Here is a 15,915-nt window from a genome sequence, read left to right as displayed (position 1 = left end):
GTTGTTTGAATGTTTAACACTTAGGAACGGAGCCTGCTACTGCTGTTTATAGTCAGCGGGGCAGAAAAATGAGCCTACATATCAGCATCCCAATCCCCATCCTACGACAGTAAAGCTGGACACAGCCAATGAAAGGAATAACACTTTCATGCCATACGGGATTTTTTTAACCCCACTCGTTAACTGCGTTGACACTTCCCCGTGTTTTGAAACGTTGGTATCTGAGTAAGAATAAACTCTGTGGTGTTTACACACAGAAGACTCTTCCTAACAATGCGCCCCTCAAAATAAAGCCTTGGGCTTTAAGCACTCTTTAATCTTTAGTCTCCAAGCCTGACTCACTTCAGACATATGAAAGACGGTGAGCACGTATGAAGGCTGAATTGAAGCCCACAAGTGCTTACCAATGGTGCCACCCATAGCCATCGCTCCGGACATCTGAGCCAACAGCTGTGGATCTGGTTTCAGGCCTCCGAGTGTGGCTGCCAGGCCTCCTGCAACCCCAATCATGCCCAGGGCGTTGCCGAGCCGGGCTGTTCCCTGAGTGGAAAGGCCGCCAAGGGCGCCGACGCAGCACAGGCCTGACCCTAGGTACATGATCTTTTCAAAGGAAAGAAGAGGAGGAGATTATTAAAACCTTCCGTCTGTTGGCTCAGGGAAGACCTCTCTTCCTGGAGAGGAACACGATTCTCAAGGGCAATTTAAATTCAGACAGTCCAAATAGGCTTGAACTCTACTGTTAGCATTTCAAAATATTTTCCTATCCCCTAGGAATGTAAACGCACTGCATACTTTAAATTGTGCTCACGCCACTTACACAAATTGGCTTTCTTCTGGATTCGACAGCATACACAAATATATAACAGTAGCTGGATTTAAGCGGGATTATCGTTAGATTTTAAGACAATATAAAACGTGCCTAAATGGTATGAGGTAGCCAGTCCGTGTCACTGGTACCAAGAATTGTGTCTATGCCTTACTTAGGCTGCCGCCTCAGTCTCAGGAAAGCCACGTGAGAAAGGAAGAGTCCCTGCCCGCACGTTATAAAGGAGCAGGTGGAGCTTTAGGAGGGCACATGGCTTCCCCAAGGCGAGAGCATAAGGAGGAAGTCTGGAGTCCAGGCTGAGCCTCTTGACTCGCTGCATCAATTCTTCTCCAAAAAAAAAAAAAAAAAAAAAAAAAAAAGGTCTCGTCACCCCATTAATCCTGCATACTGCGAACCCAGATGAAACCAAGATAGACCCGGTTTCTCTGCTGTCAGAGAAGGCGAGATCCAGCGCCAGTCGCTAGAACGAAATGTGAAGCGTGCAACGTCCCGGCTCCTTTTCTGTTTCACCTAGGAACTGCCTAAGTTCAATCCGAGCACTCCTTCTTATTACCCAGCATACAACTGAGCGCGCTCACATGTTCGCTTACGTGGGCGGCCGGGGACAATCTCTTGCATCCTTTGGGGGACAATCTCTTGCACCCTTTGGGGGACAATCTCATGCATCCTTTATCAGGTGCTTTGCAAAAAGGTTTCTCACTTTCCTGGAGCCCATCTTGTAAGGTACACAACAGTGGGGAAATTATAGTTACAAAGTAATAACAAAAAATAATTTTATGTTTGGGAGTCACCTCAACAAGCAGAACTGTATTAAAGGGTTGCAGCATTTGCAAGGTGGAGAACCACTGCCCTACAATGTGAAAAGTTTCATTCTATGTTCTCATGAAGTGCACCGCATAGCATCTCTTGTTAACAAGAGGTGACTGCACTATGTTTGAAGAGAGGAAAAGTGTAAGCATTTTCAAATTGATTACTGGCTACTCTACTGCCTCCTTACAACAATCCAGGCAGGCACACAAGGAAGGTTCTAAAGCCTTCTCGGCTCTTCCTACTCCTGAAAAACTTAAAAACTAACAAGTCAACCCACAGAGCTCCTCCTCCTTAAGACCTCGGGATGCTCTGTTTCAACGGGTCATTTCCAGGCTGTTACCATATTTGCTGGTAAAGTTGCGTATTCTCTCAATAGTTTGAATTCTGCTCGTGACATTAATTCTAAAAGGGAGAAAGGCGCAGCAGTGGGGAGGAAAACTTCCAAAGGCCTCTTACTTCTTCGATGTTATAGCCGCTGTACAGGGCAGCTAAATATCCACCCACAAAGGCGCCACCAGGGAGCAGATACAGGTAGTTGTACTCTGGAGGATCCGTGGGTCGCTTGAACATGTCCAACATTCTCTGAGTCACCAGAAAGCCACCTTACCGTAGCAAGAGAAACACAAAACAGCGAGAAGTTCACATCGGACAGCGTGACTTTTTTTCACATGCTACAATATCTTTGCTTTAAGTATACCTTTATCACCAAGTGTCACAAAAAATGACAACTATTATTTCAAATAATATTTCTGAACCTCAAAAGCAAAAGTGATTCTATGGTTAAAGCCAGTTCCCTTAGGGTGGATGAAATACGAGGAACCCTAAATACATTTAGGAAGAAAACTATCGGAATGCAGGGCCAACCGTTTCTGCATGACTAAAAGTAAATGGCCATTTAAAAGCTTGAAAATACAAAGGACCAAAAGTCAGTATTTTTCTCTGATAGGTTACTCTATCAAACTCTGTAACAAACGATAAAAGAAAAAAAAAAAAATACTGTAGCAATACATACCAGGTTTCTTGGACACATTAAGGAATGTTTAGCTACAAAATAGCATCAAGTGAGTGTCACGCGCGATATGCTAGCCTTTCAGTTATCAGGAACAAACAACGTTTGTGATAAGGCAAAAGACTAAAATTCTGTCTGCAGTTATTCTCATTTACAGATGTCACAGTGATAGTGGAAGTCGACGTAAGCCACAGCTACGCAATCCACGACTTCCCAGTCAGCTTCTAGCAAAGACATCATCGTTAGGTGGCTGGGGGTATGGAGGGACTGGTATCAACTGGTAACAGTACAGCTTCTAGCCATTACGCATAGGCAAAATACTTGACTTTCCTTCAAAAAGAAACGCTTGCCTGAAAGAAGTCATTTTTAAAGGGATAGTTAAATGCTTAAACTCAGAAGCTCACTTTACACAACTTGGTATTTGCTTCCTGTTTGCCAAAAAGCAGTGGTCTGAACTCTTCGCTCTTCCTCCTACCTGCAATGTTGACTGACGATATAAACGTAGCAAGAGCAGCAAGGCTCTGGGGCGTGGTGGCAGGGTAAAGATGCCCTCCCATCAACGCCAACCCACCGACCGCAGTCAGTCCTAGAAAGGAAACATCACCATAGTGAATACGTATAGAAACCTCTCAAAACCCAATGCAGACAGCCAATGTCAAACAAGGCAGCCTTCTTACGTCTTCATTAAAATGGTAGGAGCCAGCCGTCTTCCTGACCAAAACCGTGGGCGACATGCCCGCACGTCTTCCTTACTTGAAGTACGACTGTGGGCAGAAGTCAGCACACTTGGCTTCCTTTGGTATAAGGATCTGACCTTCAACTTCCTACCTGTGTTGTCATCGAGGCCAGTCAGCAGTGTCACTAGGGCACCACTTATAGGAAAACGTGACTGTGGATAGATACCTTACGACCAAACTGGAAGGAGCTAATCTTGATCTATAGATATCGATGAGGTTGTGACCAATTTGAGCTTTCCTGTATACAGCACTCTCTGAGACTCGATGTGCTCCCTGCAGTAATCCCAGGAGCTACATGCCTGGGACACTCCAGGAGATAACCACACCCACAGTCATGTTAGATAACCAGACCGGCCTCATCCCCTCACATCTAAGCCACTGGTGCAGGTCAAAGAGAACAGCTCCTTGCAGAACCTCTCACCAAAGAAAGGTGCCTGGTACCATTCCCTGGCAAGCTGGTTCCCTGCTCCTTAACCATCGTGGTCAACCAAAGCCATATACGGCCTACTATAGCCTTGCTAGATTGAATGTTTAGTTGACTCTAAAGAGAAACCCTAGAGGGTATTGCAAGCGATTATGTGAAACACTCTCTGGTTTTTAAATTCCATAAGTAGGCTCCTTTTCTTAAAGTGCAGGGTAACTGCGAGAAACATTGATGAGCCTGCACTGCTGGTACTGGGACGCAGGAAGGGCTGACACATACTCTGGCATCCGACTTGACAAGCCCGCTCACCCGTGGGAATCCCCAAGTCACTACAAGAACTGCCACAGACACCGGGAGTCACGGTTTGAAAATGAGCTTGACAGAGTTCACTAAAAACTACTCCTAAAGCTGAAAGGCCTACGACAGCCTAAGAGGAGAAGAGAAGCGAAGACCAAACCTGAGATCGCATTAGTCACAGACATCAGCGGCGAGTGGAGAGCAGGGGTCACTCCCCAGACTGTGTGGTAACCAATGATGCCGGCCAGGCCGAAAGTGGTCACCATCTGAGAGAAGGCCAGACTGGGGGACACAATGCCCAACCCCAGCATTCCTGTGAGACCTAGAGGGAGAGGGAAACTGTGTGAGATGGCCTGCAATGACCTCAGTAAAAATGAAAGTACACGCGTGCATGTGTGTGCGCGCACACACACACACCACTACACACAACTCTATACAAGAGTCAATCTCTTAAAAATCTGTTCCTCTGCCAATAATAAGCAGATTTTAAAGACATTTGGCCAGTAAGACGCAAGGGAAATTATAGACAAAAATCTACTACCCTTCTGGCCACTCCCCCAAAGTGAAATGCAAAGATCTAGCAATATTTATGAGTTACCTTCATAACAATTTACACATTTCCCTGTGCCTTATTATGTCCTCCTATGTTTCACTGTTTACATGTGTTTCACCATGTCACATGTGTTTATACAAGCATTTTTAATCCAGAACTATAGGCCTACAGAAGACCTACAAAGCAATTCCTACTCAAGCAAGACATAACCTTTACAAGACAGGACTTTTATGAGGCCAGCTCTGTGTCACTCTCAGTTGAGGCTGAGCAAGAAAGGTTTTTCAAAGACCAGGAAGGATTTCATTCAGTCCAGCACCTCCCCAAAACATATGGCTTCCACCCACCCAGGACAGAAATTTTGCAATTGCTCCTGAATCTGGTCTGGACTGCTGGCCCAGGACAGGCAGCTTCCAGCCTCAACACCAAGTCAGCAAACAGAGTTTTACAAAGAAAAGGAAAGAAGGAAAAAAACCCTACAAATTAAATTAAGAATGTGCAGAATACAAACAGTCCGCTCTGAACATACATCTTTAATTATCGCCTTCTTTAATAACAAACATGTGCATGGCTGTTCTGCAACAGAAAAAAAAGGGTTACTTAGTGGTCAGTAAAACCGAAGACACCGGGCTATGGGGGGAGCTGGAAGTGCCCTTTCCTGAGTAAGTGGGCTTGATTTCTCAGCAGCAACTAATGCTTTATCATTGGCATGGTTGAAAGAACAGCTACAAACTGACATTGATTTTACTTTTATGTTGACTTTTTTCTTCAAGACAGGGTTTCTCTGTGTAGCTCTGGGCTATCCTGAAACTCACTCTGTAGACCTGGCTGGCCTCAGACTGAGAGATCCGCCTGCCTCTGCCTACAGTGATTAAAGATGTGTGCCACCACCAGCCAGCAAGTTGAACTACACTTCATGTAGACTGTCGTGCTCTGGGGACAGAGTGAGATAAATATTTTGTCCTGCTAGTTAATGAGAAGACACTCTATTATATAGGGTTATGGCTAGTCATATTTTCTTAAGTCAGATTGCATCAGCAAAATCTTTAGTCTGCTGCTCACTAGTGGCCTGATCATAGGCATGCTATGTGCCTCTCTGTGTTTCAATGCCCTCATCCATAATACCACTAACCCTCTGTGTCCTTACCTTATAAAAAGGTGTGATAGCGCTCCCACTCTACTGAGCTTTTAACGAGGCATAAATGAGCTAAGGTGTAGAAAGCATGTGTCAGAATGCCTGCTGCCCGCTAAATGCTAGCCCCTATTCTGAAACTAACAGTCAGAAAGCGCTAACTCAGCAAAACCCACAGTGCCTCGTGCTGGGCCAAGACACAGAGAGTGTATCATGTAGGGAGGCTTTCTTACCAACTCTTTAACTATCTAGCAGAAACTCCTCACGTGGTCAATACAACAGAAGCCCAGGAAAATAGATCATCGCATATGCCCTACTCCACTGTCTTCTGCGTCTTAGAGAGAGATGGAAGTCTGCCGTCCTGCTTTTTTTTTTTTAACAAGTGAGTGCAAATAGGGACCCTGCCCCGTGGACTCACAACAGTGCACCAGCAGATGCTCCTCAGGCATCCTGCTGAGCCTCACTCTTTGCTCAAGGAGAGTTACACATTTAGCTTTAAAACATCTGGGCTCACATGGGGATTTAGGGGATGCTGAGCCTACAAGAATCCTGAAAGCCTGGTGCTGCTCCCTTAATTCATTAGAGTTTGCTTTTGTTTGGTTTTTTCTTTGACGCTAAGCAGATCTAAGCGTGTTTAATTCCTTCTATGAGGAAGAAAGCAGTTGCCCACATTTCAGCCCCTCGAATATGTCTCGCTGTTTTACAGTAATTCTTTAGTTTCACAAAGGTGAATGTTAAAAAAAAAAAAAGAAAGAAAGAAAGAAAGGAAAAGAAAAGAGCTAGTGACCAGTTAGTTATAAAGAAAGAAATCAAAATTAAAATGTTAAAGCTTCATTTTTTTTGTTTTGTTTTTCGAGACAGGGTTTCTCTGTGTAGCCTTGGCTGTCCGAGACTCTTAGTAGGTAACTAGAATATTAGTCTAATATGCAAGACTATCACTTAACTCATGCTATTTATAATTCAAACAAGCTTTTGGTTCTTCAGTCTTACCCTTTAAACAGATTGCCACAACTAATGCTTTACAAAGCAAAGAGATTCACCAGCACACCCTGACCCTCACCGTTACTCTACGGCTTTGGTGTGTGTGATATTGATGACTATATTGAAGATGTTTTCTGTAAAACTTTATCAATACCCTCTATGTTATTTCACGCCAGGACTTAACACAGTGCCTGTGTTATTTTGGGTAATCAGTAAAGCCAGACCTGTCAGGCCCAGTACCACAGAATCCAAAGAATGGCAACAGTGTCCCATTTACCAGTCAAGACAACTAACACCCTACATACAAAACTCAATCAGTGCCGCGTCTTAACAGATGGGCTCCTCACCTGCCGCATACATGGATGCCGTCGTCAGCGTCTTCGTGTACATGGAGACGGTGCCTGCTTTCTCTGCGTCCAGTTCAGCCACGGTCTTCTGCTTTACCGGGGCTTCTTCAGGAATATTTTTGGGTGTAGGAGCTGGGAAAATCACATTGCCATCCTAACCAATATTAGAAAATAGTATTTTTAAAAGCAAACTGGCATTTCAAAATGACTTACAGATAACAGCTCATATTGGGGAAAAAAACCTGTTCTGTGTAAAAATAACTTTAGTGCATATAAATTCATATAATTTACAAAATGGGCACGCAACTGCATAGTGCTCCTGTCATGCATATGTCATCTTTATGTGTCTGGGGCTTATATAAAGAAGGCTGCTCATACCTTCAAAAGGGGGTCTATGAGGAGAACAATTCATTTTTACTGTTTGGAAAACATGTCTCTGTTGTCCAAAAGTGATGCGTGTTTTCAGCGACTCATGCACACCTGAGTCCCTGAAACGCTTTTCTCAAATCCTTCTCTACTCTCCAACAACTTCCACTGGCATGCCCAACACTCTGTTAAAGATGTCTCTAGTCCAGAATGAAATCCTTCCCATGAGCAGAAATCCCGAATCCAAGTTACATTAAGAATGCAGGGAGAGGGCTGAGAGGAAAACGTTCTTCCAGAGGACGTGGGTTCAGCTGCCAGCACCCACATGGCAGCTCACAGCTGCCTGTAACTCATAGTCCCAATACCCTCACACAGACATGCCTGCAGGCAAGACACAATGCACATAAAATAAATATATAAATGAATGAGTGCAGGAAGAAAGGGGCCTCTTACCTTCATCACCACGGTTCCTCGAATAACATGACTCATGGTGCCAAAGTCAAAATCATCCTTCACTTCAAAATAAAAATTGTCCTTGTCGGGGCTGACGGCCTTCAGGAGTTTGGTGACATTGTTAGAGTACAGAGTGCTGGCCTGGGTGGCCATCCGGCTGGGAAGGTCCGTGTAGCCAATGTGAGTAACTCCCTAAATGGAAAAGCATACCGTCACAAAGGTTGACGCCCTGCACTTAACACTGTCTCTTGAACAACGCTCATGCACATCAAGCTTGGTTTAAAAAGTACATATCTTTGTAGCTATATATGCGTATATATTTACAAACAGAAATACATATTTCAAAATGAGTTTCAATTATGCCCATTTTGTAAATCTTTTTCCAGGATTTCGTGGGGGGTTTTTGTTTATTTTTTATGTTATTTTTTTAAGTTTTAAACTTTCAGACTTCAATCTCCCCAAATACTTAAAGAAATACACCCCTTACAGAGGACTTGGGGTACAATTCTGTACAGAATACTTGCATATCACGCATGAGGCCCTGGGTGGGACTCCCAACACTATAAAAGAAATTTTAAAAGGGAGAGGGGAAAAAGACCCTCAACTGAGGGGTGGACAAGACCCAGGAAGTGCTAGGGGAAGAAGTAGATTCAATATGACCTAAATACACTGTATGTGTGTACTAAATTCTCAAAGGATTAGATACTAGCTATCAGAATGTCAAGTGATAAAATGCTTTCTTGCTGTACCTTATGAACATACAGTTCTCCCGGCTTAGTGGTTTCGAAGTTTCCGCCAGCCTCGGCAGCCAAATCCACAACGACGGAGCCTTCCTTCATTGATTCAATCATTTCCTTACTAAATAAAACAGGAGCTTTCTTACCTGATGAAATCAAAGACAACGGTATAAATCGTTTTTTTGGGTTTTTTTCCTAACTGCAACAGTAGTCTCTGGGAACTGCCACAGTGGTCTCTGGGCATTCAAGGCTAGATTCCATGAGAATTCTGTTCTTTACAATTTAGTCCTCAGGCTAGAGCACAAGGGAGCCCAGCCTTCCTCCTCCTCCTCCTTCTCCTCCTCCCCCTCCTCCCCCTCCTCCTCCTCCAGAAAAGATGTATGTGTGGGCTGCGAAGAGGGCACCGCTGAGCCGGCAGGCAAGGCTCACCACATGCTCGGCCTGAACCATCTCAGCCATGTTCTCTGCAGCTGGCTTACACCCAGGACCACGTACTGAGAGATTTTACTTGTTTAAAAAAAAAAAAAAAGAATACATAAAATAAGCCATTATGGAAACTATGTTCACCCAAACCCAACAATTCACAAAGGTCACACATTATCAGGAGTACGTTCGGTACTAATTTATGAATTACAAAACAGAATATTTCCATTCCTCTTAGCAAATGTCACCAGGTTTTCCAACTCATTGCCCACCTTCACCTAATGCAGGACAGCAACGAGAAGAGACCAGAAAGCAACGTCTACAGTAAACACTGTAGCACTGCGTGGCAACAAAGGGTTGGCACGCACTCCCGTACTTTTATCCCCAACTATTGACCCTCGGCCTGTCAAGTCAATCCTATCTATACCTGGTGCTGGGAGTGCAGAGGTCGATAAACAGCCATGTTCCCGGTTATCATGGGATGCATTCTACTCATGCCCATTTCACTGTTTAATTTCACAATGTGTTTTAGGAGGCTTGCTAGGTCTTACACAGCAGCAGTTCTCAAGCTGTGGCTCATGACCCCTTTAGGGGGGTCAAACGACCTCTACACATGGGTCACATGCCAGACACCCTGCATATTGGATATCCACGTTATGATTCGTAGCAGTAGCAAAATTACAGTTATGAGGTAGCAACAAAAATAATTTTATGGAAGCCAGGCGTGGTGCTGCATGCCAGTGATCCCAGCACTCAGGGAGGCAGGGGCAGGCAGATCTCTGGGAGTTCGAGGCCAGGGAGGCAGGGGCAGGCAGATCTCTGGGAGTTCGAGGCCAGCCTGGTCTACAGAATGAATCCAGGACAGCCAAGGCTACAGGTGGACAAGGCTACAGGACAAGGCTACACGGACTATACTAAATGGTCACAGCATTAGGAGAAACAGTGAGAGCCACTGCTAGTCAACTCCCCAACAAAGATCTGAACCAAAAGAGAAAGGAGATACGCTTATAAGGTTGGTGGAACAGAAGAAAGGCACCAACAACCTCACGCCCATCTCTTCTTCACTTTCAACTTTATATTTACAGGTTTTTAGTAAAAATACTACTTACACACTGACAGCAATTAAACATTACATTTCTATTAAAATCATCTCATTATCAAAATGCTTGACTGAGATACATTCCAAAAGGACAAATAATATCTATTTGTAGCACATATGAAAACAATTATAAAGATATATGTGGGTGTTTGGGGGATTGCCTCAATCTTTTTTGTACAGACTTCAAGCAAGGTAAAGTCCAAATCCTCCTTTCTGAAGGCTTGCTCCCCCTGGGTGAACAGTTCTTTCTAACACTCCCGCTCTTGGCTTCACCTCTGGCCATCCACCTCAGCAACACTGGACTAGCTACCAGAGGCTTCCTTAAATGATAGGGCTTTCTCTTCTGAGTCTCCATAAACAAACAAGAATCAAGAGTCATCCCCCTCCACCACCACCACCCACACACACACACACACACACACACACAAAGTTCTGGCTAGCTCTAGCGGTTTTCCAAACAACTTGACTATATTCCTTCCCCCTTCTCTCCTCAAGTAGTAAACAGAGGCACCTTGAACACTTCACTGAGCCTAAGGCAAAGCGTACAAATATCCAGGGCCATTCCCATGAGGAATCCCGTACTTCTCAGAGGCTGGTAACTATGATTCACAGTGGCTGCTTCCACATGGAGCAGATCTGAAGTGCTCGCCTGCACTCTCCAGATGTGTGCTGTCATCACTTTCTGTCCTTCTATCCAGGGCCGCTGCTGAAATCGGCCACCTTCTTATTACAGCCCGTACTCCTGCCTTATTTGCGCCCTCCAGACTTGGGCCCACAGACCTAACACAGCTGCTTGAGGTGTAGGATGACTCTCTCTGGCTTCTGGCTAAACGGCAACTGCGGCTACTGAAGTCTAAATCTTTATTCAGCATCCAACTAATTTGTTCTGCTACGGTAATGCCACATTCTTTTCTATCTTCAAGGAACTTGAAAGCTACCACAGTGAAAGGCTTCATGTGGCCTAAGCTCTCAGGCTCCTTATAAAACACAGAGAGTGTGTAATCTGTCTTCTCTAATTTTTTTATTCAGCCTTTACATTTGGCAACTGCTGGCACAGTCTTATAAAAACCACCTATGCACACTGGTGCCATCATATAATTTAGGCGGTTCGGTTTTTATTATCATGAAATTCACTTTTGAGACAATGGCATATTATTTCACACCAAGTACTTACTTAGGGTAAAGACCATAGGGTACCACCAGAACCATCTGAAAACCCAGCCAGGTATGGGGACACATTGCCTATAATCTAACTACTTGTACAGTAGGGGTGAGTTCAAGATCAGCCTGGGCTATTAGAGACCCTCTCTTAAATCACACCTTCCATGAGGCAGAGGCCAGCCTGGTCTACAAAGCAAGTCCAGGACAGCCAAGGCTACACAGAGAAACCCTGTCTCGAAAAACAAAAACAAACAACAACAACAACAACAAAAATCACATCTTCCTCCCCCAAAAATATAACTTATGTCTTGAACACACTTATAGCCACAACAGAATATTTAAAAATATAACATTTGGCCTAGAACTATAGATACGGAGGTTAGCCAATTGTTTAGTGTGCCTGAGGCCATGGATTCAACCTCCAATGCCAAACAAACAAACAAACAAACAACAAACAAAAAGACCACAAATGCTCACAAGGCAAAAAGTACACATGTGGCACATGCCTTTAATCCCAGCACTGGGAGAGGCAGCAGCAGGCAGATCTCTGTGAGTTTGAGGCCAGCCTAGTCTATAAAGAGAGTCCAAGACAGCCAAGGCTACAGAGAAACCCTGTCTTGGGGGTGGGGGGGAAGCACACAGCAAACTTGGTAAGATGGCTCAGTGGATAAGAGCACTTGCCGTCAAATCTGATGACCCAAGTTTGATCCCTGGAACTCATACGACAGAAGAAGAACACTTGTACACCTGAGTACTCAAATACCCCTTACCCCCATACACACATACACTTAAAAGAGTTAAAATGCAATTTTGAAGCACATAACAGAATATGTAAGTATTAAATACATATACCTACTTTTTATATGCATATGTAAGATATCCCATACCACAACTTGTAATAAATTCCATTGTGTAGCATTTGCCAATATCAGAGCCTATTTAAGTGGTAAGGCTAATTTATTTTCTTCTCTTTAATTTTGCTTATCTCCCAAATGTCCTACTTTTAAAATTAAGAAATCTCAATAAGGGCTACAGGGAATACAATGGAGGAGAGAACAGTGCCACTGCCTGCAAGCACTCACATGTGGATTAATTTTTTTTTCATTCTGGAAACTGCAAAAAATGAAAATTGAAAGCAGAAGGGGGAAAATGTAGCCAAAAGAGAAGCAGATATAGTGAAGAGAAGTCCAAATGAGCAGATCCTCAAAAGAATAGGTCAAGAGGAAGAAACACTGAGAAGGCGATTTCAACACAGTATCTTATTGTAACAGCCTAATATGACCAAAATTTAACTGCATGATAAACACAGTATCAAAAAATAAAGGAAAAAAGGAGCAACAGATGGTCTAGTTGGGTTTGGGGTAAGTTTTCTACTCAAACTGAACATCATATTTTAACTAAAGCTCAGGTAGACAATAAGTAATACAGTGGATGTACACATGTTTTTGTTTTGATCCAAAGTGCTGGGATAGGGAACTGCTTGTGAGAGATCAGGTGATGTCTATCCACTAGAAGAGGAACCGCCTTATGCAGAGCCTTTGGTTTTGCCAGCTGAAACACATTTTAGTAGAGATTCCGAGCCCAGAACAGGAGACGGGGCTTTTTGGGTATTGGTGTTGTTTGGTTGTTCATCTCTCTACTTCGAGACGCTCCTAGGAGAACAGCTCCAGAGAACACTTCGGGGCTCCAGGTTCCAACTGCTGTTCCAGGTTCCAGCAGAAACTTTGGTTAAATTGCTGGTCTGCTTCGTTTACTAAGGTATTTCAAGGACCTGGAGAAGCCGCCACAGAATTCTTTCAGAGACTGGGTTCAGCTCTTGATTAGATCCACGTCAGACCCTGAGACCAGACAGGCCTTGACACGGATCATGGCGTATGAGAATGCAAATACTGAATAATGTAAGAGAGCAAGTAGATCATTAAAAGCACGAGGAGCCCATTAGATGAATGGTTAAGAGAGACAGTTAACATTAGCTCTCAGGAGCATCAAAACAGTATCACAGGACAAGCTATAGCTAGAGGTCTCAGATATCAAAACACCCAGTGCTTTAATTGTGGTAAATTGGGGCATTCGCAAAGAAACTGTAAGGTTAAAAGTTCCAGATCTCAAAATAACAAGTGCACTCACTTTAGAGTAAATGGCACTTGTAGAAGAGCACAAGGCCATGATGGTAATAATATGCCAAGACTTCCAGAATATTGTAGCCATTATCGCAAGGGAAAGCATTGGTCTAGGGATTGTAATCCAAGAAAGTTGTATGAGGTAATCTCTTACCATCAGAAAATGAAAGGAGAGGCCTGTTAGCTCGAGGCCCCCCAGCGAACAGTATGAGCAGTCTTTCTTTAGTCAGCCAAGAGGTAACAAACTTGCAGGAAAACAAAGACTAGGTATCAATGATTTAATGCATGCTACTGAAGGCAGCGCAGCTTTGGATCTGGCCTCAGATAAATCTCTTACACCATCCCCATAGGTTGAATGTTACAAAATAAGCACTGGTGTCTATGGTCCTTTACCTTCAGGGACAGTAGGAATAATCTTAGGAAGAAGTGGATTAACTTCTCAAGGCTTTATTGTGCATCCCAGTATTACAGATGGGGATTTTAAGGAAGCAATTAAAATCACGGCATATGTAAAGAAGGACATGCAAATTAATATAGGGATAGACTTGCTCATCTGTTGCTGTTTCCTTACATCAAGGGCAAAGCCGCTCCAGTAGAAAGAACAGGTGCATTTGGGAGTACTGGAAGGTGTGTGTTCTGGCAAACAATGGTTAATAATCAGAGACCTAAATTAATGGTACAAATGAACGGTGTTGAACTAGAAGGTTTGGTGAACAGAGGAGCAGATGTCACGATCCTTGGAAGCCAAGATTGCCCACTTCAGAAGGTTTATACACAATTTACAGGAATCGGTAAATTATCTCAAATAAGACAAAGTGTATGGCGGATTAAGTGTGTGGGACCAGAAGGGCAAACAATGAAGCTGAGACCCTATGTGGCTGACATACCCATAAATTTATGGGGAAGGGATCTTTTACAGCAATGGGGTACTCAAATTAATATTCCTGCAATCCCAGAGACAGACAGTGATGAAACTAGGGGTGAGATGGTAGATTCTCCTGGGGAACGTACTGATGTGTGTAGTCCAGGGCAATCACAGGCTGTGCCCATGGCCCAAACACAGAACTACACAGGCATTGAGTTTCCAATTATATAAAAAGGGCCACTGCTGACATACCAACAGCCTTGCCCCTAAAATGGATATCAAAGAGACCTGTGTGGCAAGAGCAGCGGCCCATAACAAAAGAAAAACTGCAGGCACTTCAAGAACAGGTACAAGAGCAGCTGGAGGCTCACCATATAGAAGCCATATACAAACTGTTCGGGATGGTTGGAGATACAAGTTAGTAGTTAGTCACATACAAATCTTATTTGTAGTCTTGTTTGATACTAGTTTAGTTAATTACAGAAGAAGCCTTATTTAGTTTCTTGTATATCTTTTCAAGATTAAGCAACAGACAATCATTGCTTGTTTTTAGCTATGCGCTGTTTAGATATATTGAGATAAGTCAAACATGGACACATACATATATAGACCCATAGACATGAATATATATTATAGTAAACAGATGGTATTCAAACACTTCAGAAATCTACAGAGTATGGCATTTAATAACAAAGGGCTTTTCTGACTGAGAGAAACCTCTGCTCCTGGCAGCACGCCAATCTACTTCAATGGAGATGATGGGCGTCAAAGAAACAAGTGTGGCAGAGCAGCCACTAACTGTTCTCATCTCTACTGCTGAGAGCAGACTGACTGTCCAAACTGTGACCAAGCAGGACACCAAGAAATTGGCTGTCCAGCTTCGCAGAGACTAGGTGGGCCAGTCCTTCAAAATTCCTGCTTCACAGAACAGTCTGTCAGATATTTTGGGCTGGCGGGCTGAAGACTGGATGCCCCAACGATAGAGAAAAACCTGTGACTGTCCAAACAGTTAACTCTCTGTGTCCTGTCTATACTTTTGGAAGTTGCCTGCCTACATTTCCTTCATAAAGATAGTATTTGGAAGTATTGGGTTGAAGACTAGAAGATGGGGTTGAGGATTAGATAACCATAGTGTTGCTATAAGTGTTAGTTTAAAGGCTAAAAACATGTTTAGAGGTTGATAAATGTAAATTATAATAAAATGATTCAGGAAAACTTTGGACACTGTGATAAGACTCAGTAGGGATAGGACAGACAGTGGAACAATTTCTCCAAGATTGTCAAATACAAATGAACTGGTCCTTGTAAATGTAACTTTTACTGGCTAATTCTCATAATTGTTTTATTGTATATAGTTTACTATTTTTTAATAGAAAGGGGGATATGTAGTGGATGTACACGTTTTTGTTTTGATCCCAAGTGTGGGATGGGGAACAGATTTGTGAGAGACCAGGTGATGTTTATCCACTAGAAGATAAACCACCTCATGTGGGGGCTTGGTTTTGTCAGCTGAAACACATCTTAGTAAAGACTCTGAGAGAAGATATATATATATATATATATACCCAAAACAGGAGG

General features: G+C 43.4%; 1 protein-coding gene across 1 annotated transcript in view; it reads right to left on the bottom strand.

The window, feature by feature from the left end:
* Nnt (nicotinamide nucleotide transhydrogenase) overlaps positions 1-15,915 on the bottom strand; it is a 90,918-nt gene that overhangs the window by 34,478 nt on the left and 40,525 nt on the right. The window contains exons 8-14 of the mRNA XM_051172594.1: positions 8,682-8,815; positions 7,933-8,124; positions 7,114-7,267; positions 4,264-4,425; positions 3,121-3,231; positions 2,093-2,238; positions 405-600 (exon numbers count right to left, since the gene is read on the bottom strand). Coding sequence (XP_051028551.1) covers positions 405-600; positions 2,093-2,238; positions 3,121-3,231; positions 4,264-4,425; positions 7,114-7,267; positions 7,933-8,124; positions 8,682-8,815 — 1,095 coding nt within the window. The remainder of the gene's footprint in view (positions 1-404; positions 601-2,092; positions 2,239-3,120; positions 3,232-4,263; positions 4,426-7,113; positions 7,268-7,932; positions 8,125-8,681; positions 8,816-15,915) is intronic.

This window comes from Acomys russatus, chromosome 30 (genome assembly GCF_903995435.1).
Source record: "Acomys russatus chromosome 30, mAcoRus1.1, whole genome shotgun sequence".
Classification (NCBI taxonomy): domain Eukaryota; kingdom Metazoa; phylum Chordata; class Mammalia; order Rodentia; family Muridae; genus Acomys; species Acomys russatus.
This window is presented reverse-complemented; position numbering and strand designations above follow the sequence as displayed.